General features: G+C 44.3%; 1 protein-coding gene and 2 non-coding genes across 3 annotated transcripts; 1 reads left to right on the top strand and 2 right to left on the bottom strand.

The window, feature by feature from the left end:
* Positions 1-2,820: 2,820 nt before the first annotated feature.
* TRNAI-AAU (transfer RNA isoleucine (anticodon AAU)) lies at positions 2,821-2,894 on the bottom strand. The gene has a single exon. It is a non-coding gene; the product is annotated as a tRNA-Ile (tRNA).
* Positions 2,895-5,083: 2,189 nt separating this feature from the next.
* PRSS16 (serine protease 16) lies at positions 5,084-11,381 on the bottom strand. The gene is given in 13 exon segments (XM_005902515.3): positions 5,084-5,152; positions 5,270-5,415; positions 5,495-5,674; positions 5,992-6,054; positions 6,057-6,132; positions 6,987-7,289; positions 7,742-7,789; positions 7,874-7,951; positions 8,184-8,307; positions 9,861-9,990; positions 10,132-10,231; positions 11,075-11,235; positions 11,312-11,381. Coding segments are annotated over 13 exon segments (1,548 nt in total).
* A 6,415-nt stretch (positions 11,382-17,796) lies between these two features.
* Positions 17,797-17,879, top strand: TRNAL-UAA (transfer RNA leucine (anticodon UAA)). Its single transcript has one exon. It is a non-coding gene; the product is annotated as a tRNA-Leu (tRNA).
* The last annotated feature ends 6,197 nt before the right edge of the window (positions 17,880-24,076 follow it).

The raw sequence follows: 24,076 nt of genomic DNA, 5'->3' as shown, positions 1-24,076 counted from the left end.
GCTTATCAGTCTTGAAACATAGCATGAAATGGAGCGCTTGAAAGGACTTCACCACATCTTTTGCTACGCTCACTGTCAAAGAGCAGTATCTTACAAGAGAGGAGTGTGCCTGTTCATATTTATTTTAGAGCAACGTGGACGGTAAAGGCATGCAAAAGGGAAAAGGAAGGTAAGAATTCAGCAAATGTCAACATGCAAGAATGATGTTTGACACAGAAATACAGACAATTAAAACTTTGGTAGACACGTCTTACATTAAAAATGTCATCAAGTTCTTGACTTGTCTGAGTTCCTAAAATGGACACTTACTGCATAATTATCAGAGAATAGTCCTCTCCTCTGAGCATGAGGCAGTATGCGATGATGCTTTAGAGCTCGAACTCTGATGTCAGACTCCACTGATTCTTTGTTCCAAATCTGTCATTATACTCGTGACTTTGAGAAAATGTAAAACCTCTATTTATTATTTTTATTTACTCAAATTCTTTGAAGAGTGCTGGCAGGTAGTGTAGATTATTTCTAGCCTCAATCTATAAGACTGCTACAAGTGTTCTATATCTAGGCCGCATAAACAATACTGCTTCCACAGGTGCTAGTGAATAGTGTCAGGAAGCTGCCAGTATCTTTTGCAATAACAGACTTTTGTTTTGTGGTTTTTTTTTTTTTTTTTTTCCCAACAACTGTAGCTTCTCGAGTACTTCTGTAAAGGTAGGTCACATTTTCCATTTATTTCTATTTGAAGAACTCCTTCATTGCAATCACATACTGCTATAGGATTACAATTTTTCTGCCCAATGTGATTGCACTTTATCAAGTATTTTGTGAATTAATGGGAAAACTAAGTTAAGTTAGGAACCACCTGCTGTTAAGCACATCAAAGGCTTAAAAATCAAAGCACACAAATAAGAATAAAAACACACACACACACACACACAAGAAAACAAACCCACCTAACATTAAAGTAACCTTTGGTCTCCCAGTTCAAAAAAGAAGGGGTGAGTAATATTGCCTGGGCAAAGTATGATCTCTGTGACGACCCCACGGAAGAACAGTGAACTGGCCATTGTTCTGTCTGAAAATCTTGGATTGTGTCATGGGAACACAGGGCAAGACGGTCTTGCCCTTTATAATGGGCAAGATGTCACAAAGAGCAGTGGTTAAGATGTTTATTGACACAAATGGAAATATTTTCTGGCCAAGCTAGGAAAGAAAACATTTCAGGTGTTATTTGAAACTTTGTGAGAGAAACTCACCGAACTTCAAGTTCAATATACACCGTATAGCTCCATTTCAGATGTCTTTTACAGGCTGAAGACGAATGTCATTGGTCTGGTTTGCATTTCAGTGTGGGAATGGGACTCTGGGAGAATAATCTGCAGCATGTACCATCTTGCACAGGTCACCATGTAAATATTTCTGCATGTCCTTCACCAAAGAAGACATCAATCACATTCCTTCAGCTTTTAAGAACTGCCTGTCATGGACCTACTGCCCACCAGGCATTTGTCTCAACTCTGATTTAAGTGGTGGGAAACAGACACATTTCCTATGCGAATTTTGAAACACAAATTTTTATTTTGGAGTATATTTAGAAAAGTTGCAAAAACAATAGAGTTTCTTTGTACCCATTTCAGAGTTTCCTTTAATTAGCTTCTTGGGTTACCACGGTACCTTTATTAAAGCCAAGAAACCAACACTGCTACTTTAATAATAACTAAACTCATGTATTTGTGTGTGTCACATCTGTTCTTACACTAATGTCTTCCCCCCCCCCCACCCACGGGATCCCACATTGCATTCAGCCTCCTCTGGTCTGTGATTATTTCTTGGTGCGGATGAATTATTTTTATCCGGTATTTTTATGACTATCTTCCAGTCTAGGTTTGTCTGATAGTTTTCACACGAAGGCCTGGGCTACAGGTTTCTGGACGAGACCACAGAGATGAAGTACTTGTCCCATCACTTCCTATCAGATGTGACTTGATAGGAGGATAGCTTACCATTAGTGATGCCAACCTTGATCACTTTTAAGGGAGTGTTTGCTGTTTTTCTCCCTGGTGAAGTTTCTTCCTATGTTTTCCTACTTCTTCCTGGATATTTAGAAGCTAGTCGGTCAGGATGGCCCATATTCCAGAAGGGAGAGGTTAAATCTCCATCTCCTGGTGGGTTGGTGGAGAATAGTTCCAACCTTAGTTGGAATGCATCAGTAAGAAAAATACATCCCTTCTCCTGTATTCATTGATTTACTTATTTAATCACTGATTTATAACAGTACGGACTCATGAATACATATTTTATACTTAGTTTGCATCATTATCTCAAACTATATTATTTGTTGTTCAAAGTGTTTCAGGTTTGGCCATTGATGGCTCCAGCTCATAAAGAGACAGCTGACAAAATTGCTTCCTTCCTGCTGTGTTTGTATCAATAGAGTTTTTTCACATAGCATTTGAAAAACCTTGTTTCATCTTTTGCTGATCTAGTTAAGACTCAAGTGTGGAAATGTAGAAAGTGTAGATGGTTTCATAGTCTATTTTAGGAGGAAAATAATCCAGTAAGGTCAGTTTCTTTGCTGGAATCAGTTACCCTGTGGATCAAAATGCGCCAAAGCGATGCTCTATGGCTTGCTGGGTCGCTGACTGCTATCCTTTCGTCCTGCAGATGCGAGTCAAACATGAGGAAAGATGTACGATTCCAGTGCCAGTTCTCCCCGAGAGTTCCGTGTCCCAGACATGAACTGGGATGTAAGCGGTGAACCTAAAATGGATGAACCGTCACCTTCTGTGTGTAAGTGTGAAAAACGGTACTCTTCACACAGCCTGGCCCGTACGGGGATCGAACCCGCGACCTTGGCGTTATTAGCACCACGCTCTAACCAACTGAGCTAACCGGCCAGACATGGGAGTGTGGGATAAGGGAGTCTGAGATCGTGTTTATGCTATTAAAAGAAAAGGTATCAATACGGCTTTTCCGGGAGCTGGAAAAGGAATACAGTGAACCCAAACGACCACAAACTAATACTCAAAGAAAGAAGAAATCGCATTCTTCCTCTCCCCCATCGTGGAATTAGGGGGAAACAAAGAGGAATTCTTAGTATTTGGCGTGAATGAACTCTATTTCCTGAGGACTGAGGTAATCAAAACTGTGGCAAACCTGCCTTAGAGGTAGGCCTGGCACCACAGCCACATTGATAGGGAGGCTCTGAGAATACTTGAGGAGACGAGGTAGCCCAGGACAAACCCCAAAGCCATTAAGTAATAAATGGAGAAGCTTGCAAATAAGTATCCAGCAAAGTAGGAGGAAAATCAAGAGGAAGTGAAGATTGGAGGGTAGACCTCATTCTTTCATCTCTCGGCAGGAATCGAGCACCCATGACTGTCAGACCATGGTGCACACTGTTAAATGATGATGGGAATCACTGAGGCTAGACCTCAACATGAGGGGCTGTGGTTCAAGAGCAGCGTTTGTTACAGGGTAGCACCTGTGAGTCGGACACGACTGAGCGACTTCACTTTCACTTTTCACTTTCAGGCATTGGAGAAGGAAATGGCAACCCACTCCAGGGCTCTTGCCTGGAGAATCCCAGGGACGGGGGAGCCTGGTGGGCTGCCGTCTATGGGGTCGCACAGAGTCGGACACAACTGAAGTGACTTAGCAGCAGCAGTAGCACCTGTGTTCTGCGCTAGGACTGATCCTCAGGAGAGAGAACAGTGTTACTCCTCAGGGTTTGGAGTCAAGAAAGGCAGGGAACGACCCCTCACAGAATGGGCTTTATGCCTCTGTTTCCACACTCCTGCCCATCCCTCCCCTCATCCCACTCGTCTTTACTTTCCCTCCACTTCCCAGCTTCCCAGAGGCACTCAGGCCCCTTGACTGGCTAACTCCTGGTCCTGGTGAGGGTTGAACCAACCTGTGAACATGGTATTGTTGGCCGTGCCAAGGCAGGCCAAGTAGGCCCCCGTGAGACTGGGTCTAATCTCTCAGAGATTAGGTGTCCTCAGCAGGAAGGCTTGATCAGAACCCTAAACCCCTTGGATTGGAAGCTGGACTTGCCCAAGAGTGACATTTGATTATGGGGAAAGATTGGTGAGTGAAAAAGAAGGAAAACTGAAAAGACAGACAGAGAAAGACAAGGGTGAAGTGACAAGAAGAGCAGTAGAGACAATGAGGAAGAGCCTAAGAGACAGAAACTGAGCCTCACGGAGAAAGCAAGATTGAGAAGATAGCAAAGGACAGGGAAAGTCTGAAGAGAGAGGAATAGGGGCCGAGAGAGAGTGAGAAAGAAAGTGACTAAAGGGATGCAGAGCCCAAAAATGAGAGACAGAAATAGAGCAATGGAGATAAGTAAGGACAGAGCAAGCAAGAGGGGAGGAAAGTAGAAAGGTACTGAATGAGCAACAAGGGCCGAGACAGAGACGAAGAGCAAGAAAGAGAACCAGACTAAGACACAGAGAGAGACAGAAATGAAGATATTCAGAGAAACAGGAGCAGATTGAGAGACAATTACAGACAGAGAGAGTTTGGAGACTGAGGGAGGAGGGTCCAGTGAGAGCAACAGTGAGAAGCAGAGACAGGTCAGGGTCTGAAGTCCAGAGACAGACAGGCAGCAAGGCATTCAGGCCAGTACTTGAACAAAATTTGAGCCTGAAGCTGATTTTCAGGGGGAGGAGATGAGCGTAAAGAGCCGTGTTTATTTGACATTTGACATTTAAAATAATATTCTCATTGAGTTGTGGAGATGGGAATGGCAACCCACTCCAGTATTCTTGTCTGGAGAATTCCATGGGCAGAGGAGCCTGGCAGGCTACAGTCCACAGGGTCCCAAAGAGTAGGACACGGCTTTGTGACTGAACAAAAATGACAGAACATTGAGAATAATCACTTAATTTATATAACTCTTTGTAACAAAGCACTTTTAGTCAGGAGTGAGGATTTTGCAGACATAGGATGGTTTTATGCAGGACAGTTGCCAATTGTGAATTCCTGGGAATTTCCTCTTTCAGAACAAGCTGCTTTTTCTTGTCAATAAACGGATACATCCAGGAGTGAGGTGGCCCTTCTGGAGTTGGTGAGGGTGTAGGATTCAGACAGCACCCCTAACTTGGCTCTTCTTTGCCAGCCCAAGCCAGGTCTGCAGCTGCTGGGAGACTTTCTGTAGAGAGGTGGGGAGAATTTGGAAAGTTCAGACTCCAGCGCTAGTAGAGAGCAGGAACATGCAAATTAGCATGCAAATGATAATGCAAATCACTGAGAGCTTTTTCTCTCTTACCTGTCGCGCAAGGCGGAGGCTCGGGGAATCTGAGGGTCTCTCAGGTGCCATGTCCAAGCAATGAGAAGCACTAGGGATGAGAAGGGCTGGCTCGGAAGATCCCAAAGGCTGTGTTACACTTAGCACATGCCAGGGGTCTGTATCCCCTGGAAAGAAAGGAAAGGATGGTGTGTTGAGCCACAGCCAGGCAGACACTAAGGAGTCAAATTCTGATGGCACACTCACCATTAATAAACAGCACTTGGGTGGCTCCTGGGGTCTGGCCACCATAATAGGAGTTGGTCTGGGCCACAGCCTGAGCTACAGATGAGGTTGAAAGCCCAAACACCTGTTCACATAGCTCAAGCTCGGAGGGCAGAGCTGGGAGCTGGGAGAAAGGGCACCCGGGGACCTCACAGGTGACGTCTGTGGAGAGAGGGATTCACCAATGTGGAGTATATAGCCAGCCCCCTACCTCTTTAATAATCATGTTCAGAGCTCTCCCCAGTGATGACTGAGACAGTTCCAGACCCTCCCTTCAGTGAGTTCACGGTCGTCTCAGAGTTGCACTCAGCCCAAGACACTGATGGCCTAGAATGATCAGAGCTTGATAGAAAAATGTCTGGAGTGAGGTTGGGGGTGTCTCAGAAGGAGCATAATGAGCCTGGACCACCTTGAGATGGCTTGTCTGGGCACAGCAGAGACCGTATGTTTGGGAGGTGAGAGTTTGGCCAGTCACTCACAGTAGCCAAACTCGGTACAAGTTTGGTACAACCACTGCCGGTCACCCACGCTGGACACTTGAGTTCTGTGACCCTCAGCTGTGCCACTGTCTCTGCTCGAGGAATGCTTAAACACCTCTGACCCAGGCTGTGTGTGACAACCTAAAGGACAATACACATACATATATGCAGACATATGTTCCTTGCCCCCGCAGCCCTGGGCACCCCCCACCCCCCCCCGCCCGCCGTCCCCCCGGGCCATCAAGCCAGGGCAGGGCCTGGAGCCATTGGTCCCTATGGGTCAAAGTCAGAAGTCAGAAGAGTGAGTTTCTGCGTTTTCCTGGGGTCACTGGTCAGAGGTGCTGGGGACCTAGGTCCCTATGGGTGAGAAATTAAGGTGCTAGATGACTAGGAACTTCTCATCTGTAAAGTTGATCTTGGGCAAGTGAGAATATCTTAGATCTCAGTTTCCTCAGTTGTGTGTGGGGACAATAGTAGTGTTTACTTCCTAGAACTATTTTAAGAATTCAATGAGATAATATATGTGAAACACACCGCACAGCATTTGGTGCAGACATCGATGGAAAAGTGATAGCTGGATTGTAGAGGCTGGAGTGCGAGGGAGTCTGAGGCTAGGAGCCCCGCTCTCTAGGAGAACTGTGTCCCGAGGACAACTGTGTCCCCTGGACTATTGTTTTTCCTTCATTCTACAAATACTATTTGAGAGTTTGCTGTGTGCCAGATTCTCTTGCAGGCCCCAGAAAGAGGACAGAACAATGTAGGCAAAATATTAAGCACAGTCGCTAACATCTGCCTACTGTGCTCCGGGCTCCCTGTTCCCTAGGGCATACTGCTCCTACCTCATTTCACCTCCGAGGTCCTTTTGAGATGTAATGCCCATTTTACACACGAGGAAACTAAGGTGCAGAAGGGTTTACTCTTGCCCAAGTTCACACAGCGGAGGTGGAGCAGGAATCCTCGCTCTGCTCATTCTTGGCGGTGCTTAGGGTTCTCACCTGCACTGCCCGACGAAGCCCGCGGTAGGGTGCAGAGCCGCTGCAGTTGCCCTTGCAGTTGCCCCGATCACCGAGGAGGAGTCTGCAGAGCTGTCGCACACTCAGGGGCGCTCCAGCTTGCCCATCGTACTGCACCGCACCTCCCACGAGTGCCTGCAGCGCCCCCAGAAGCTCGGCCTGGTCCTCAGCGCGCTCCAGAGACCCGCACGCTCCCAGCTCCACGCTCAGCGTTGCCCAAGCCCCTCTGCTCGCGCGCAGCCGCCGCTCCACCTCCGCAAAGGCTGCGGACGCCGCCTCCCGGCACTGCGAAGAGCGAAAGGCAGCGTTGGTGAAGACTTGGGCCCGGGGTTCGGCCTTTCCCTTTCCGTGACCCTCATCCTCCCTGGGCTCCCCACTTTTCCACATTCAGATTCATACAGGGGGCAGTTGAAACTCGCTTTTGCTCGAGGCCCCGCCCTCTTCCGGCTCCTCCTCCGGGCCGTCCCACCCCAGGCCCCGCCCACACAAATACAGCCTCCTGATAGGGTCGTCCGTCCTCAGACCCCGCCCCCGTATCAGCCCCGCCCCTGTTGGGTTCTCCCTTCTTGGTACCCAGACCCATCTTCAGCTCTCGCCTTCCCAAATTCACCCACCTCTCGGGGCTCCCAAGTCTCTGAGACCCCAACACCTTGCAAGCTTCAGCCGTTTTCTCTGGCCCCCATCCTCAAGGCCTTTTCTCTTTCCCTATCCCCCTCCGACTGGGCCCCAACTCATACCTCCAGGGATCCGCCAATCGCAGTGTTCATTAGGCTTCTAGACACCACCTAAAGTCCGGTCGCGGAAGAATATCAGGTGATTCGCAACACCGAGGCCTTCCTCCCCCCGGGCCCACCGCCCGCCATCCTTACGTCATTATACTTGGAGAAATCCAGTATGGCCCGCACCGGAGCGGAAGAGGCGATGGAGGCAAAAAAGAGATGGGGAAACTGAGGGAGAACAAGTTATCAGCCTGGGGGCTGAAGGACTGGGATCCCATATCTGCCCGCCCCTGTGTCATTCACTCGTTGTGTGATCTTCTACACACTGAACTCTTACGAAGGCAGATTGGGATGGGGGATGGAGGGAGGAGGGTCTGGAAGGAGGTTTTCCTATTATCTGAGTTATGGACCTCGCAGTCCAAGTTCCTTGCCCCCAGTCCACCCAGAGGGGTCCCAGGACCTTTAGCCGGGCCCAGGCAGCCAGGGAGCCAGCATAGGAACCTCCGAAGCAGATCCAGGGGCTGGTCGAGGAGACGTTGAAGAGGCGGGAGAGTGTGAGGCGGGCAGAGGCCGCATCCGCCAGCCTAGGGTCAGAGGAGAGGCTGAGTCGGTTCCCATGGGTAGGAATCCCTGAAGATTCCCCGACTTACAGGCGGGGATCCAGAGACAAGAATGGAGAGAGCCTGGCCAGAAGCTAGGGTTTTTTTCTCATGAGGTATTTCTGAGGATTCCCTATACCTACACACTCATTTCCGCACAAGTGCCTAGATCAGGGGAGACTCATTTGGAAAGCTTCCACTCTTCACTTCCAGACTAGGTGGGAGAAGAAAAATCTTCAAGACAGTTTAGGTGAAAATCTAAATTATAGGAGGGATTGGAGACTATCAAAGAGAGCTACTCAGGAAGAGGAAGGGGCCTAGGCTGGATAGGTTAGGAGGTATTGGCGGAGAGGGAAACACGATTAGAAAAAGAGACAGATATTGGAATGTATCTAACATCCTTCCTTTTTTTCTTTCCCTTTGGCAGTACCACAAGGCTTCTGGGATTTTAGTTCCCCAATTAGCAGTGATCGAACCCATGACCCCTTCAGTGGAATCGTGAAGCCCTAATCACCTAATCACCAGGGAATACCCTAGCATCTTTTTTTTTTAAATCCCAAATGCTTTCTCCTCTCCCTAACCTTTCTGAAACAGTTTGTAGTTTGTGTCATCCTACTGCAGTTGGAAACTAGTTTAGCCTGTGAAAAGATTAAGAGACAGAGAGGAATATACAGGCAGTGTGATACAGATGGGGACACAAAAAGATGGAGACAAGAGTGAGGCAGAGAAAGTCAGACTGATTACAGACAGATACAGAGATAGAAAGCAGAAAAGGGAGAGATAAGTCCTGGGGGGGACAATAAAGTAGGTGAGGGAGGAAAGAAAGAGAAGGGATTTGGTATAGGTGTAGGGTGCACTGAAGGAAGTGAGAGAGGGAGCTAGACAAATATCTGGGGGAAGCCCACTCTTTGAAGAAGGCAGAGTTCAAAGGCTCAAGGAAGCGATGTGCCTGCAAGTCTGGAGAACAGCAAGGACTTCAGTGTACCTGGAGCCCAGTAAGAGGGAGAGAGAGGCCAGAGAGCTAACTGGGGAGCCTCCAAAGCCAGCATAGGAGCTTCCAAAGCAGATCCAGAGGCTGGTGGAGGAGATGTTGCAAAGGTTTTGTCTTTGCTCTGAGTGCGATGAGAGACATGTGAGGGATTTGAGCCAGGAGAGAGGTGATCTGGATTGTGGTCTAATGATCACTCTGGCTCTTCATCTGGAGAATAGACTGATGGGATCAAGGACAGAAACAAGGAGACCAGTGAGGAAGCTGTGTCATCCACATAAGGGATTCTGGTATTCTGGACCAGCAGGTCATAGTATGATAGCAAAAGATAAGAATACAGTGGAAGAGGTGGAGAAATAAAGGATAGGGAGGGAGAGAGATGGAGAGACAGAAAAAGAAAGAATAAAACACTGAAAGACAGAGAAGAAAACATGGGACCAGGGACTCAGAGGTCAACTTTGGGCAATGGAAGAAGAGACAAAGATGTAGAGAAGCCAAAATATAGTCATCCTCAGTCCCATGACCCCAAACATCCCCTACCCCCACTCACGCATGGCGGCTGGACAAGAAGCGGAGCTGGGCCATGTCCAGCCCCTCAGCAGGTATACTCAGGCCATAAAATCTATGTTCCAGACTTATCACTAGGGCCCCCCAGATTGGGGCCAGATTTGCAGGGTGCCCTGTGAAGAGTCCAAAGGGGATATGTGTGAGGTAGGTGTCAACTCTTGCAAACCTCAGGCTTTACAGCACTTCACAGTATACAACTCCCCTTCCTCGCCTCCACCAGCTTCCCCCTGTCTTTCCTCATGCTTGCTTCTTACCTCTCATCACTGAACCAGGTCCCAGGCTGCCTTCACCCCCCAGATGCAGGAATACAGGTCCATCCTGGCTGGTCCAATGTTGGTCATTTACCCAGTACCGCTAAGAGGTGGGATGGGGAGGAAGAAATGGAATCGTGAGAGTTCTGACCTACTCTTTATTCCCTGTTCATTCTGGTCTCTTTCCCTAATGGATCTTTTTTATCTGACATTGACTTGTTTATTTACATGTTCATTTCTCTCCTGTTTGTCTCCTCATCTAGAATGTAATATCTACAAGGGCAGATATTTTTTTCAGCTCTTTCACTTTGATAATCCCAGGGTCAAGAATAGTGGCTAGGAAGTGGTAGGCACTTGCTCTATATTGAGATAATTATTGTAGAATAATTAATGAATGCAGGTGGATTTAGAAATAAGGCCTGTGTGAGATGACCTTTGGAGACTGTGGGGAGAGCAAGTGTAAAAGAGTAGGTATAAAAGTGGTAAATCTGTTCATTCATTCAATACATATCTTCAAGTGCCTATTGTGAACCAGGTCTGGTTCCAAAGCTGGTCCAGATTTTTGCTCCATATTGAGACTTGGTGGTGCATTTGGTGATTAATCTGAAGGACAGGGAGAAGGGGGGTGGTAGTGAGGGGCAATGAGGGAGTGAGAGTGAATGACAGGGAAAAGGAAAGACTGAAGGATAGGACCCAAGGACCAAAAAAAGTGGGAGGATAAAGAAAGGAAGGGGAGACTGGGGGATAGAGGGCAAATCTAAGACACAGAGGGGCTAGACTAAAGGGCCATAGGGATACTGACAGCAGATATCAGGTAAGACTGATGGGGAGAGGACGAGGTGACAGAGGTGTAGAGATAGGAATAGAAAGCAGAGACTGAGAGGTGGAGTAGGGGGACTGAGAAGGGAGTAGGGTGGGCAGTGGATCTCCGCTCTCCTGGCCTTACCTGCAGGAAGGAGCGTCTGTCAGAGGCATTGAAGGGGTCCAGTGGCTGCTCCAACCACCCCTCTTTTGGGAGGGTCACAGAATCTGGGCCCAGCCCCAAGCCCAAGGCTGAGCTCTCCTGAAACCTCAGGATGTGCTCACCAAGGCGCCGAAGGAGGGAAGCTGTGGGACGTGGAGGGGAAAGAGTCAGGCCGGGGCTCCCCAAGGGGGCCCGGCCTGACTCTCAGGATCCTCCTACCTGGAGCTGAGGACGCCCAGAGGGAAACCAGGAGCAGAGGGCCCAGCCATGGTACAGGCCCGATGTCCATGCTGTCCAGTCCTTTGTGGGAGGGCTCTAGGGGCTATGTTCCCACCACTCACTCAAGACTTCCTCTATTGTCCGAAGGGCTGGCCTTTCAATTTATAGTCTTTGATCAGGAGCTCAGGTATGTTTGCAGACTCCTGTCCTGGAACAGGTCAAGCTTCTGTTGGAACCATTCAAGCAAGGCAGGGACGCCAGTCTGTATATAGAGCCCTGTGGCTGTGGCCCCTGGATATCCAATTCTCTCTCTGCTCTTGATTTTCTCCTCTCTTGTCCCTTGATCTCCCTTCCCTCTGGCCCTCAGTCTCCATGCCTGTGCCTCACTCTCCCCTCTCCTTCAGGGGCCATCTCTTTCTACCTCAGGAGCCCCTCTTTCCCCCACCCCGCCCTCCAGCATACTTTCAGTCCCCCTCATTTGCCCCAATATTCAGTCTGTTTGTCTCTTTGTTCCACAATTCTCTTTCCATCTTCTCTCTACTTCAGTCTCTCTCTTTCGTCTCTCTCTGTCTTTCATCTCTCTCTCTCTCTTTCAGTCTTGGCATGTCTATTTTCCAGTCTCCCCTTTTTTCCTGCTCCCTATCAATCTCATCCCCACCCTCTGATCCACAATCTCACCACTTTCCTTAGATCCCTTATAGCACTTTGAATATTTCTGCAGCAGCAGAATATTACTCCTGCCTCAGAATGCTTGCCCCTGCTCCTCTCAACTCTATCTATTCCTATTTCTCCATAAATCTTCATGGCTTCCTCCCTCACCTCAGTCAGATCGCTATTCAGAGTCCAGAAAGGGTCTTCCGTGGTCATCTCTTTAAAAATTGTCAAACCTGAGCTCGCCAGCCCCAAAGAACATCACAGTTACCTAGGGAGCCTGTTACACATGCAGATTTCTGGCCCTACTCCAGAGACTCTGATCCAATGCGCCTGGGTAGGAGCAGAGGACGCTGTGTGCCTACGAAGTTGCTTGTAGTAATTTTCTGGCAAACAGGACCAGGAATCGGGCAGGGAGCCCAGGGTAACAGTAGGGTCCTCATAAGAAAATAGAGGTGAGGATGAAACAGCCATCTTTGGCAATAACGAGGAAGCAGGTTAAAAAATCCTCCTCTGGAGCATCTTGACCAACAAGAGACAGAAAAACAAACAAGTGGGAGGCACTTGGTTGAAGCATCTACATCCACAGAGGCCAGAGCAGGGAGGCAGGACAGCTTCGAGCTCAGAAGTCCGCAGAAGGCACTGGGGAAACATCCTCGACCTGCCGCTTTCTAGTTCAGTGACCCTGAGGAGGTTTTGTCACCTTTTAAAGGCTGTTTCTACATGGTGTTAACCACCATTCTCTGCCTCTTCCTACTCATGTCTTTGGTTCAAAGCACTGCCCTAATCCAAAGCTGAATGTACCCTGAAAACAACAGAACATTGAAATTAAAGAAGATCTAAGTAAATGGAAAGTTATCCTGTGTTCATGAGTTGGAATATTTTAAAATGTTAAGAAGGTATTAATAAAAGGGTCCAAATGGGGCAGAGAAGGCAATGGCACCCCACTCCAGTACTCTTGCCTGGAAAATCCCATGGATGGAGGAGCCTGGAAGGCTGCAGTCTATGGGGTCGCTGAGGGTCAGACACGACTGAACGACTTCACTTTCACTTTTCACTTTCATGCATTGGAGAAGGAAATGGCAACCCACTCCAGTGTTCTTGCCTGGAGAATCCCAGGGATGGCGGGGCCTGGTGGGCTGCCGTCTATGGGGTCGCACAGAGTTGGACACGACTGAAGCGACTTAGCAGCAGCAGCAGCAGCCAAATGGTTGGGGGGCGGGGAGGAAAGGTCAAACCACTAAATCTCCTTTATTCTTTACTCTTCTTCATAGCAATGTATCATTATCAGAAGTATAAATATTTTATTTATATAGTTCATCATCTGTCTCCCAGATGAGAATAGTAAGCTCCATAGGGCCATGGATTTTTCATATCCTTTGTCCATTGCTCAGTGCCTGGTTCTTACAAGAGTGTACACAGTGGGCAATCAATAAATGTTTGTTAAGTGAATGAAAAATCCATCAACCAATGTTGATGGGGTTCTACTCTAAAAGTTTATCTACAATCTGGTAACTTCTTTCCACCTCCAGTGCTATCATCTTCTTTTAGCCACCAGCATCTCTGACTTGGACTATCACAGAAATCACTTAGCTTTACCTCTATTTTCAAAGCAGACATATTTTACTTCTGGACAATGCACTCTTCTTTAATGATTAAAGCAAAGTATACCAGATATTTTTGATCGGCCACAAGATAGGCTGTTCTAGTTAACATAAAGTTCATGCAAAGTCATGTGTAAATCAGCATTCCATTCCTCAGTATGTGAGGTAACATCCTTTTCCTTGTTAGGTATCAGGGCAATGCTTGTCTTGTAAAATGTGTTTAGAAGAATTTCCCCCTCTCTGATTTTTTGGATGAATCTGAGAAGGATTGGTCTTAATTTTTTGAATGTTTGGTAGAATTTATTAGTGAAGCTACTGGTCCTAGACATTTGTTTGTTGGGAGGTTTTTGATTACTGATTCAACTTCTTGCTAGTAATAGGGCTGTTCAGATTTTCTGTTTCATCAGTATTCAGTCCCAGTAGATTGTATGTTTCTGGGAATTTATTTCTTTCTATCTTGTCCAATTTGTTGATGTACTATTTTAAAGCAGGTACCAGAATCTGAATCTTTGTATTACTTTTGTATGAAAAGGTTTCTTTGCCAGCTGACTACGCAGCTTAGTTGGTTAGAGCATGGTGGTAATAACACCAAGGATGTAGGTTCAGTCCTCATATGGGCCACTGCAAGGCTTTTGTTACTTACTAACTGAATATTTCAAATCCTGAAAGATGATGCTGTGAAAGTGCTGCACTCAATATGCCAGCAAATTTGGAAAACTCAGCAGTGGCCACAGGACTGGAAAAGGTCAGTTTTCATTCCAATCCCAAAGACAGGCAATGCCAAAGAATGCTCAAACTACTGCACAATTGTACTCATTTCACACACTAGTAAAGTAATGCTCAAAATTCTCCAAGCCAGCCTTCAGCAATACGTGAACCATGAACTTTCAGATGTTCAAGCTGGTTTTAGAAAAGGCAGAGGAACCAGAGATCAAATTGCCAACATCCACTGGATCATGCAAAAAGCGAGAGAGTTCCAGAAAAACATCTATTTCTGCTTTATTGACTATGCCAAAGCCTTTGACTGTGTGGATCACAATAAACTGTGAACAGTTCTGAAAGAGATGGGAATACCAGAGCACCTGACCTGCCTCTTGAGAAACCTATATGCAGGTCAGGAAGCAACAGTTAGAACTGGACATGGAACAACAGACTGATTCCAAATAGGAAAAGGAGTACGCCAAGGCTGTATATTGTCACCCTGCTTATTTAACTTATATGCAGAGTACATCATGAGAAACGCTGGGCTGGAAGAAGCACAAGCTGGAATCAAGATTGCCAGGAGAAATATCAATAACCTTAGATATGCAGATGGCACCACCCTTATGGCAGAAAGTGAAGAGGAACTAAAAAGCCTCTTGATGAAAGTGAAAAGGGAGAGTGAAAAAGTTGACTTAAAGCTCAATATTAAGAAAACTAAGATCATGGCATCTGGTCCCATCACTTTATGGGAAATAGATGGGGAAACAGTGGAAACAGTGTCAGACTTTATTTTTGGGGGCTCCAAAATCACTGCAGATGGTGACTGCAGCCATGAAATTAAAAGACGCTTACTCCTTGGAAGGAAAGTTATGACCAACCTAGATAGCATATTCAAAAGCAGAGACATTACTTTGCCAACAAAGGTCTGTCTAGTCAAGGCTATGGTTTTTCCAGTGGCCATGTATGGATGTGAGAGTTGGACTGTGAAGAAAGCTGAGTGCCAAAGAATTGATGCTTTTGAACTGTGGTGTTGGAGAAGACTCTTGGGAGTCCCATGGACTGCAAGGAGATCCAACCAGTCCATTCTAAAGGAGATCAGCCCTGGGATTTCTTTGGAAGGAATGATGCTAAAGCTGAAACTCCAGTACTTTGGCCACCTCATGCAAAGAGTTGACTCATTGGAAAAGACTCTGATGCTGGGAGGGATTGGGGGCAGGAGGAAAAGGGGACGACAGAGGATGAGATGGCTGGATGGCATCACCAACTCGATGGACGTGAGTTTGAGTGAACTCTGGGAGTTGGTGATGGACAGGGAGGCCTGGTGTGCTGCAATTCATGGGGTCGAGAAGAGTTGGACATGACTGAGCGACTGAACTGAACTGAACTGAACTGATTAATTTTGCTGCAGTCACCTAACAAATTGGAGATAACTTCACAGACATCAACTTGGGAATGAATGTTGACTTCATTTGTTCTTCAGCAGTGACACTACCTTCCTTCTCCTCCACCCCTGCCCCCAGCAAACACAGTCCCAGCAAAAAATGAAATTTCAGCATTTCAAATTTGGCAAAGGGGCATTTTCACCATTCACTGCTTGAAATCCAAAGCCTATGTTCATTTAAGGAGGGAGCAGTGCTGGTAAGGCACTATCCCTTTGAAAGAGCTGATGACTGATATTTTCTGAGAGGGGACTTAGGTAGACTTTCAGAGGGTCAGTGGGTTGACATATTCTGTGGAAGCATGGTTCTTCTGGAGAGACTCTTGTTGTTTGGTTGGCACTCAAAGGGATGTTTACTGAAGTAACTGCATCCTGGCTGATTCATTTCAGAAAGCAGGAGTTGACAGTGATTGGTTGTGCAAATGTTCACAAAACAATTATCATGGATAGATCAATTGGTTTAAATTCAGGTCTGGTGCCTACTTGTTACCATTGCTACAGAACAGTCTTTTCCTAAGTTTGTGATTAGTATGTGTTCTCAACATTTTGTTTTGGCATAAAGCAAACATTATTTGTTTGTTTAACTATCCAAGTAATGAAAAATAGTGGACTTTCTGGTGGCTCAGATGGTAAAGCATCTGCCTACAATGTGGGAGACCCAGGTTCGATCCCTGGGTTGGGAAGATCTTCTGGAGAAGGAAATGGCAACCCATTCCAGTATTCCATGGACGGAGGAGCCTGGTAGGCTACAGTCCATGGGGTTGCAAACAGTTGGACACGACTGAGTGACTTCAATCTCAATGTATAATAAAAATACTGATTTTATTATTGATGACCTTTCATTGATTTAAGCCTTGAGGGAATTATACTACATGAAATAAGTGAGACAGGAAAAGACAAATCCCGAATGTTTTATTTACATTTGGAATCCAAAAAACAAAATAAATCAAAATTGAGTTCATAGACACAGAGAACAGATTGGTGATTGAGAGGGGAATGGAGGATGGGTTAAAGGAATAAAAGGGGTCAGAAGGTACAAATTTCCAGTTATAAAAGAAATGTTATGGAGATGTAAGGTACACCATGGTAGTATAGTTATTAACAATAATACTGTATTGAATATTTGGAAGTTGTTAAGAGAGTAGACCCTAAAAGTTTTCATCACAAGAAAAAAAATATATAAGATGTATATAAGACGGATGTTAACTAGACTTACTGTATTTCATTAGTTTTTCCAAGAAGCATTATAAGGATTTGTTTTTTCTCTTTAAAGCTTGCTCTCCAATCTCAAGGGTGTAAAATTATTCATAATGTTCCAGGGACTACAAAGTCTAATTAATTTCCAGGTCTCCTACATTGCAGGAGGATTCTTTACCATCTGAGCCACCAGGGAAGCCTAATCAATTTTTAAATTTTATTTATTTATTTTAATTGAAGGCTAATTACTTTACAATATTGTAGTGGTTTTTGCCATACATTGACATGAATCAGCCATGGGTGTACATGTGTCCCCCGTCCTGAACTCCCTCCCCATCCCATCTTCAGGGTTGTCCCAGTGCCCTGCTTCATACTTCGAACTTATACTGATAATCTATTTCACATACGGTAATATACATGCTTCAATGCTATTCTCTCAAATCATCCCACCCTCCCCTTCTCCCACAGAGTCCAAAAATCTGTTCTTTTTATCTGTGTCTCTTTTGCTGTCTCACATATAGGGTCATCGTTACCATCTTTCTAAATTCCATACACACCGAGGAAACCAGAACTGAAAGAGACACATATACTCCAATGTTCATTGCAGCACCGTTTACAATAGCTAGGATACAGAAACAACCTAGATGTCCATCGGCAGACGAATGGATAAGAAAGCTGTGGTACATATACACAATAGAATATTACTTAGCTATTAAAAAGAAAGCGTTTGAATCAGTTCTAATGATGTGGATGAAACTGGAGCCTATTATACAGAGTGAAGTAAGTCAGAAAGAAAAACACCAATACAGTATATTAACACATATATATGGAATTTAGAAAGCCTAATTAATTTTAACCCAGTAATATTTGACTTGTAGGTACTAGTGCTCACCATCGGGATGGCCGAGTGGTTAAGGCGTTGGACTTAAGATCCAATAGACATCTGTCTGCGTGGGTTCGAACCCCACTCCCGGTAGAATTGGTTTTGTTGATGCCTAGTCATGTCCAGTTCTTTTGCGACTCTGGAAACTGTTGCCTGCCAGGCTCCTCTGTCTATGGGATTTCCCAGTCGAGAGTTCTGGCGTGAGTAGCCATTCCTTCTGTAGGGGATCTTCCTGACTCAGGGATCCAGTTACTTTAGCAAGTATCTCATCTGGAAATGATAGTTTCTTGTGCAAACTTGGATAATAGTCCAGCATATAGTTGACTCTGAACTCTTTTTATCCAATCTGACAGGCTCTGTCTATAATTGGTGGATTTAGGGAATTTAGATATAATGTAAATGATATACTTGTATTTTTTAAAAAATCCACTGTCTTATTAGTTTCTTTCTATGTTCTCCTTTCTTTTATCTCTTTTTTTGTGTCTTTGAAATATGTGAAAATCTTATATGATTTGATTATATCTAGAGTGTTGCCTTATCATTTGTATGTCTTAAACAAATAGTGTTTTCCCTACGGTTTTCTATATACAACTACAATCATTCAAAATCTACCTTCAAATTGTACTTTGCTGCTTCCTTTACAATGTAAGAAGCTTGCAGTAATATACTTCTTCCTATATTGTGTGTCATTGCTGCCACAGAGTTTGTTTTCATGTATGCTATTATTGTACAATATGCCACTACTATTTTTGTCTAATGCAGTCAGTCATTTTTAGAGTGATTAAAATTGGGGAAAATATTGCTTATATGTACCTCTATTGTATCCATTTTTGTGTATATTCATTGCTTTGTATTCTCTCTTCCTGAGACCACCTTATAACATTTCTTATTTTGCAGGTCTGATAGAAATGCACTTCAGTTTTTGTTTGTCAGGAAGGACTTTTATTTCTTATTCAGTTTTGGAAAATATTTTTTGCTTGGTAGAGAATTCTGAGTTTACAGATTTTTAAAAATTAGCCTCTCATCACTTTCAAATGTTATTCCATTATCTTCTGGCATACCTAATTTCTGATGAAAAGTCTACTGTTTCAGATAGATAGAGAATTAGATAGCTTGGAATTCTCTGACCTTGGAGCTGAGGTTTGATGTACAGGTTCCTCCACTATCAGAAAGCAGAGCATTCCTATAAAACATTTCACAAGCTGAATTGGCATAAAGTGAAGAAACAATTATCTTAGGACACTTCTTACATATGAATGTACAAAGTTAGTGGAGATACAGCACAGATGCTCACAGACACTGTCCAAGCTGTGGCGGCCTGAAGCTGAGATGCACAGTATAGTACCTGGGGGAGGAGCTTGGCGGCCCCACCCTTGCTGCTCCTGACACAGTTTCAGCCTCTGCAATGGCTCCAGCAAAACTTGCCTGCTGTTCCATGGATGGCTCAGCCTGTGTAGGCTGCAGTCCTTTGGGACCCATGGACTGCAGCATACTGAGGACTTCCCTGTCCTTTTAACCATCTGCATTGGAGCTTGCTCAAACTCATGTCCATTGAGTCGATGAGGCCATGCATCCATCTCATCCTCTGTTGTCCCCTTCTCCTCCCGCCTTCAATTTTCCCCAGTATCAGGGTCTTTTCTAATGAATCAGCTCTTCTCATCAAATGGCCAAAGTATTAGTTCCTGGGGAGGAGCATCAGTCCAACCAATGAATATTCTGGACTGAGCCCTTTAGGATGGACTGGTTGGATCTCCACAGTCAGTCCAAGGGACTCTCATGGAGTCTTAGCCAACACCACAATTCAAAAGCATAGATTCTTCTGCACTCAGCTTTCTTTATGGTCCAACTCTCACATCCATACAAGACTACTGGCAAAACCATAGCTTTGACTATAAGGACTTTTGTGGGCAGAGTAGTGTCTCTGTTTTTTAACAAGCTGTCTAGCAAAACAAGTACTAAAGCAGGTCTTTCCAAAAAATGAAGTGGCAGCAAAGTGAACTTTAGAAAAGTGAGAGATATCTGTTTTTCATTATCTTGGGAAAAAATACTTCGATCATTAACTCTCCCAATATTTTTTCTGCTCTTTTCTCTCTTTTCACCTTCTGGGATTCTCATTACAAATGTATTAATCAGTAACTCTTAAAAGTACTTCTTATTATTTTTTTTCCTTTATGTTTCAGCTTGGGTAGTTTCTAGGCCTTCAGGTTTATAATTTCTTTTCTCATCCCTATAGAGTCTACTAGTTAGTCTATCAAAGACATCCTGTGTCTCTTTGTGTGTGTGTGTGTTTGAATTTAGCATATTTATTTGACTTTAGTTTCCAAAAATTTATTGAAATTTACCATCTGTTTATGTGTTGGGATAATGCGGGGACCTACATTGTTCCATTGGCATCTGAAATGGGTAGTCTAAAGGGACTAATCTCATTGTAAGCTTTGGGATCTGAGGTTATTTCCAGAAAAATAATGTCAGCATTGAGTTAAACTATAGGACACTCAGCTAGTGTTGCAAAATTGGTTGGCTGGGGAGGAGCTTCCACATATTTACTGGCCAGAAGTGTCTGAAGTAAAGTGTTCTGTGTGAGTACTGAAGAAGACATACAGGAGGAAAAACAGTGCTGTTTTTTTTTTTTTTTTCTCTAATGCACGTGTCAGCTCCAAATTCACCCTTTTAGATTTTTTTTTTTTTTTTTTTTTGCAGAGGATCTGGGCTTTTTTTTTTTTTTAATTTTATTTTTAATTTTTTTCTTTTCTTTACGGTGGCGCTTAGCGCCGCCTTTCCCCAGACCTTTGCCGCCTTTGCCGCGTCCAGACATGGTTTCATGAAAAGTAAACCAACAGCAACTGATCTGGGCCTTTTAAACTTCTATTTTCTTGTGCCAGGTGGCACTGAAATTTTGTCAGTAGAGGGTGCAGGAGAGACACAATAAGAGGAAAGAGTTTAGCTTTCTGGTTCTAAGAGTTCGTGCAGCCATCAGCATCTTCAGTGTACAGCTCCATTCTACTGACTTTCACAGTTGTACAGAAAAGAAATTAGGTATTCACTGATCCATTCACAAATATTTATTGACCATCATGTGTGGTAAATATCCTAGGATGCCAGAAAGAATTAAGACTGGTTGTGGGGATTATATACACACACAAAAAGAAAAAGAAAAAGCAGTGGTTTCTAGTAACTGCTGGAGCTCTCATTGTAAACTCTCATATGGTAACCTCAAAGATGAAAGCCAAAATATCTGAAGATTGCAAAGTAAATCGCTGATAATCTCGTCACATATGAGAGGGGCATTGTCATCCAATGAAAATCTGAATTGTTTGGTGTCCAAATAGTAATTTATAGTGCTTCAGTCATACCTCGTGTGAAATGATTTTTCATGCAACTTTTTACATAGTTCACTCAGTCTTTACTTCTCTTCTTATGAAACTTCCAGTGCCTGCCATCTTCAGAAACCACATAGATGAAGTAAACATGAGACTCTTAGTTTCCCACATCATTCAGCAATTGGACAACATAGGCTTGATCAAGGTTAATTCCCCAGACTGTGTTCAACAAAATGAAGGCTAACACTTTTCACAAGGATAAAGCCTATGAAGAGAGCTCTGCCAAATTTCATTTCAGGATCTTTTACTTATGAAACAAGCTTTTTAGCCCTCTTCGATAGAGAAAAAGAAAAACAGATAAATATATTGTGAGAAAGTTTCCATTTTCACACACTAGAAATTGCCTCTAGAGAATAATACACATTTTCTTGAAGTGAAAATCAAATAGAAATTCTTGGGAATATGACACTGCTGTGGAGCCTGCTCAAAAGAACCACTTCCCTGGCAAATTGATCACACTTTACTGATGTTACTACATCAATAACCATAGGACGATGTGAGAGGTAATAATATCACATAATGAGTAAGTTTAATTTTTCTAGTAGTCATATTTTAAGAAGTAGAAATAAACAATTGGAATTAATTTTAATGTTTTAACTCCAAATATTATCATTCTGACATGCAATCAATAAAAATTAATGAGATTGCACGATTTTTCTTTTAAAAATAGACTGAATTTAGAAGCATGTGTTAATGTCTATTGTTTTGGACAGGGCATCTTAACCCTAACCCAACATTCTGGGGAAAAGGAAATAATACTTCACAGTATTATCTCTGTAGTTTTTTTTTTTTTTTTTTTGAGGAGGGGAAGAACTTCCCCGAAATTTTTGGAAAAGAACCTGTTATCTCCTTTAGGTCCAAGAGTGATCTGATGAATATATCAAATGTGTTTTTGTTTATTTGAAAGGGAAGTTGAAACGGACTTCGTTTTACAACAAGCCACCACCACAACCAAAAAAAAAAAAAAAACAGTCCAAAAATCTTGAGAATAGAAAAGTTGGTTACCTTGGCTGGTTAAAGCCTCGTGGAATAATATGAAACGCTCTATTTTAATATAGACGCTCTATTTTCCCCTTCTACCGTGGAAGTTCCCTGTCGTTACTAGTTGGAAAAAGAGGATAATAAAATACAACATCAGTTTGGTAAAAATTCATGAGCTGCATCCTAGAATCACTATAGAATCTCCGAGGGTTGAAATCTAGAAAACTGGGCATAATACTCCCTCCTAGCGATTCTCCTCCGCCAAGTTTTGAGAAGCGTTTACATCAGGAAGTTCCAGATTCTTTGGGCCATTGTATAAGAGTTGACTCATTGGAAAAGACTCTGATGCTGGGAGGGATTGAGGGCAGGAGGAGTAGGGGACGACAGAGGATGAGATGGCTGGATGGCATCACTGACTCGATGGACGTGAGTCTGAGTGAACTCCGGGAGTTGGTGATGGACAGGGAGGCCTGGCGTGCTGCGATTCATGGGGTCGCCAAGAGTCGGACACGACTGAGCGACTGAACTGACTGACTGATCCTCCCCATTCTGCCCCCACTCCAGCCTTTTAACTGGGTAACAGCCCAACAGATCATATATCAAACGAGGAGTAGACGCGTGGCAGGTTCATTCTTTTAATTGCCAGCACCGCTTAGAACGCACAATGTACGGAGCCAATCAACTTCCGTAAAATGTGAAGAAAAGTGTTAGTCGCTCAGTTGTATCCGATCCTTTGCGACCCCATGGGCTGTATCCAGCCAGGCTCCTCTGTCCATGGGATTTCCCAGGCAAGAATACTGGAGTGGGCAGCCTTTCCCTTCATCCAGGGAATCTTCTTGACCCAGGGATTGAACGTGGATCTCTCACATTGCAGGCAGATTCCTTACCGTCTGAGCTACAGTACATAAGTACTACCAAATGAAATTTTGCATGTTTTTGTTCCTTTCTATCTTCACCTTGATTTCCTTCCCAGACGCCTCCACTTTGCTCCAAGAGTCTAAAGTCACGCCCAGGAACACCTGGAAAGGAGATCAAGCTGTTGAAAGAGACACCACCCCCAAACTGCTACTTTCCTTGACTCGTTCGACATCCTTGCCCTCTTCCTGTCGGTTTAATTTCTGCCTCGGATTCCTTACAACTCTGAATAGTCTCTTAGTTTGATGGTGAGGCTGTAGCGCTCTTCTGTTTGAGATCCGGGGCTGGGCGGAGAGATACGAGTCTGAATAGCTTTCTCAGGTGTCAGGGCGTATCTTCGCCAAGATCGCTGAATTGAGGGGGACGCTATGATTTCATCTGTCCATAGAAGCATATTTCCAGATTCAATTTCTCCAGTCGATGTCCTTTATTTTCCCTCTATGACCCATGCTCCGAGACAGAAATTGTGCAGGGAAGAGCTTAAAGAGGGAGAACCCTGCCCAATGGGGGACAATTAATGAAGAAAATGTTGGTCATATTTTTCTTTTCTTTCTTGCTTCTTTGATTTTTAAAAATTAAGATATACTTTATATACTGTAAGATTCACACAAAAGTGCACAATTCAGTGTTTTTGAGTATATTCCCAGAGTTATGCAACCTTCATCATTATCATGTTTCACATTTCCATCACACAAAAATCAGCTCTGTACCCTTTCCCCAGTTCTTGGCAACTACTGTCTCTGGATTTGCCTATTCTGGACATCTCATATAAACGGAATCATACAACATATGGCTTTTTGTGTCTGACTTCTTTCACTTAGCATGTATCTTCAAGGTTCCTTCATGTGTAACATGTATCAGAAATTCATTTCTTTTTATGGTCAAATAATATTCCATATTTAATTTTTGAAGTTGTCTTTCCAAAGACCTTTCTGTCAACTCCCCTTCTCAGTATCATTGAAAGGAACGAGATAAAGGGGACGTTTTAGAAGACAGATACTTTAAGCATCCACC

This window comes from Bos mutus, chromosome 23 (assembly GCF_027580195.1).
Source record: "Bos mutus isolate GX-2022 chromosome 23, NWIPB_WYAK_1.1, whole genome shotgun sequence".
Taxonomy (NCBI): domain Eukaryota; kingdom Metazoa; phylum Chordata; class Mammalia; order Artiodactyla; family Bovidae; genus Bos; species Bos mutus.
Note: the sequence above shows the minus strand (reverse complement) of the source record. Positions and strands in the feature narration are given on the sequence as shown.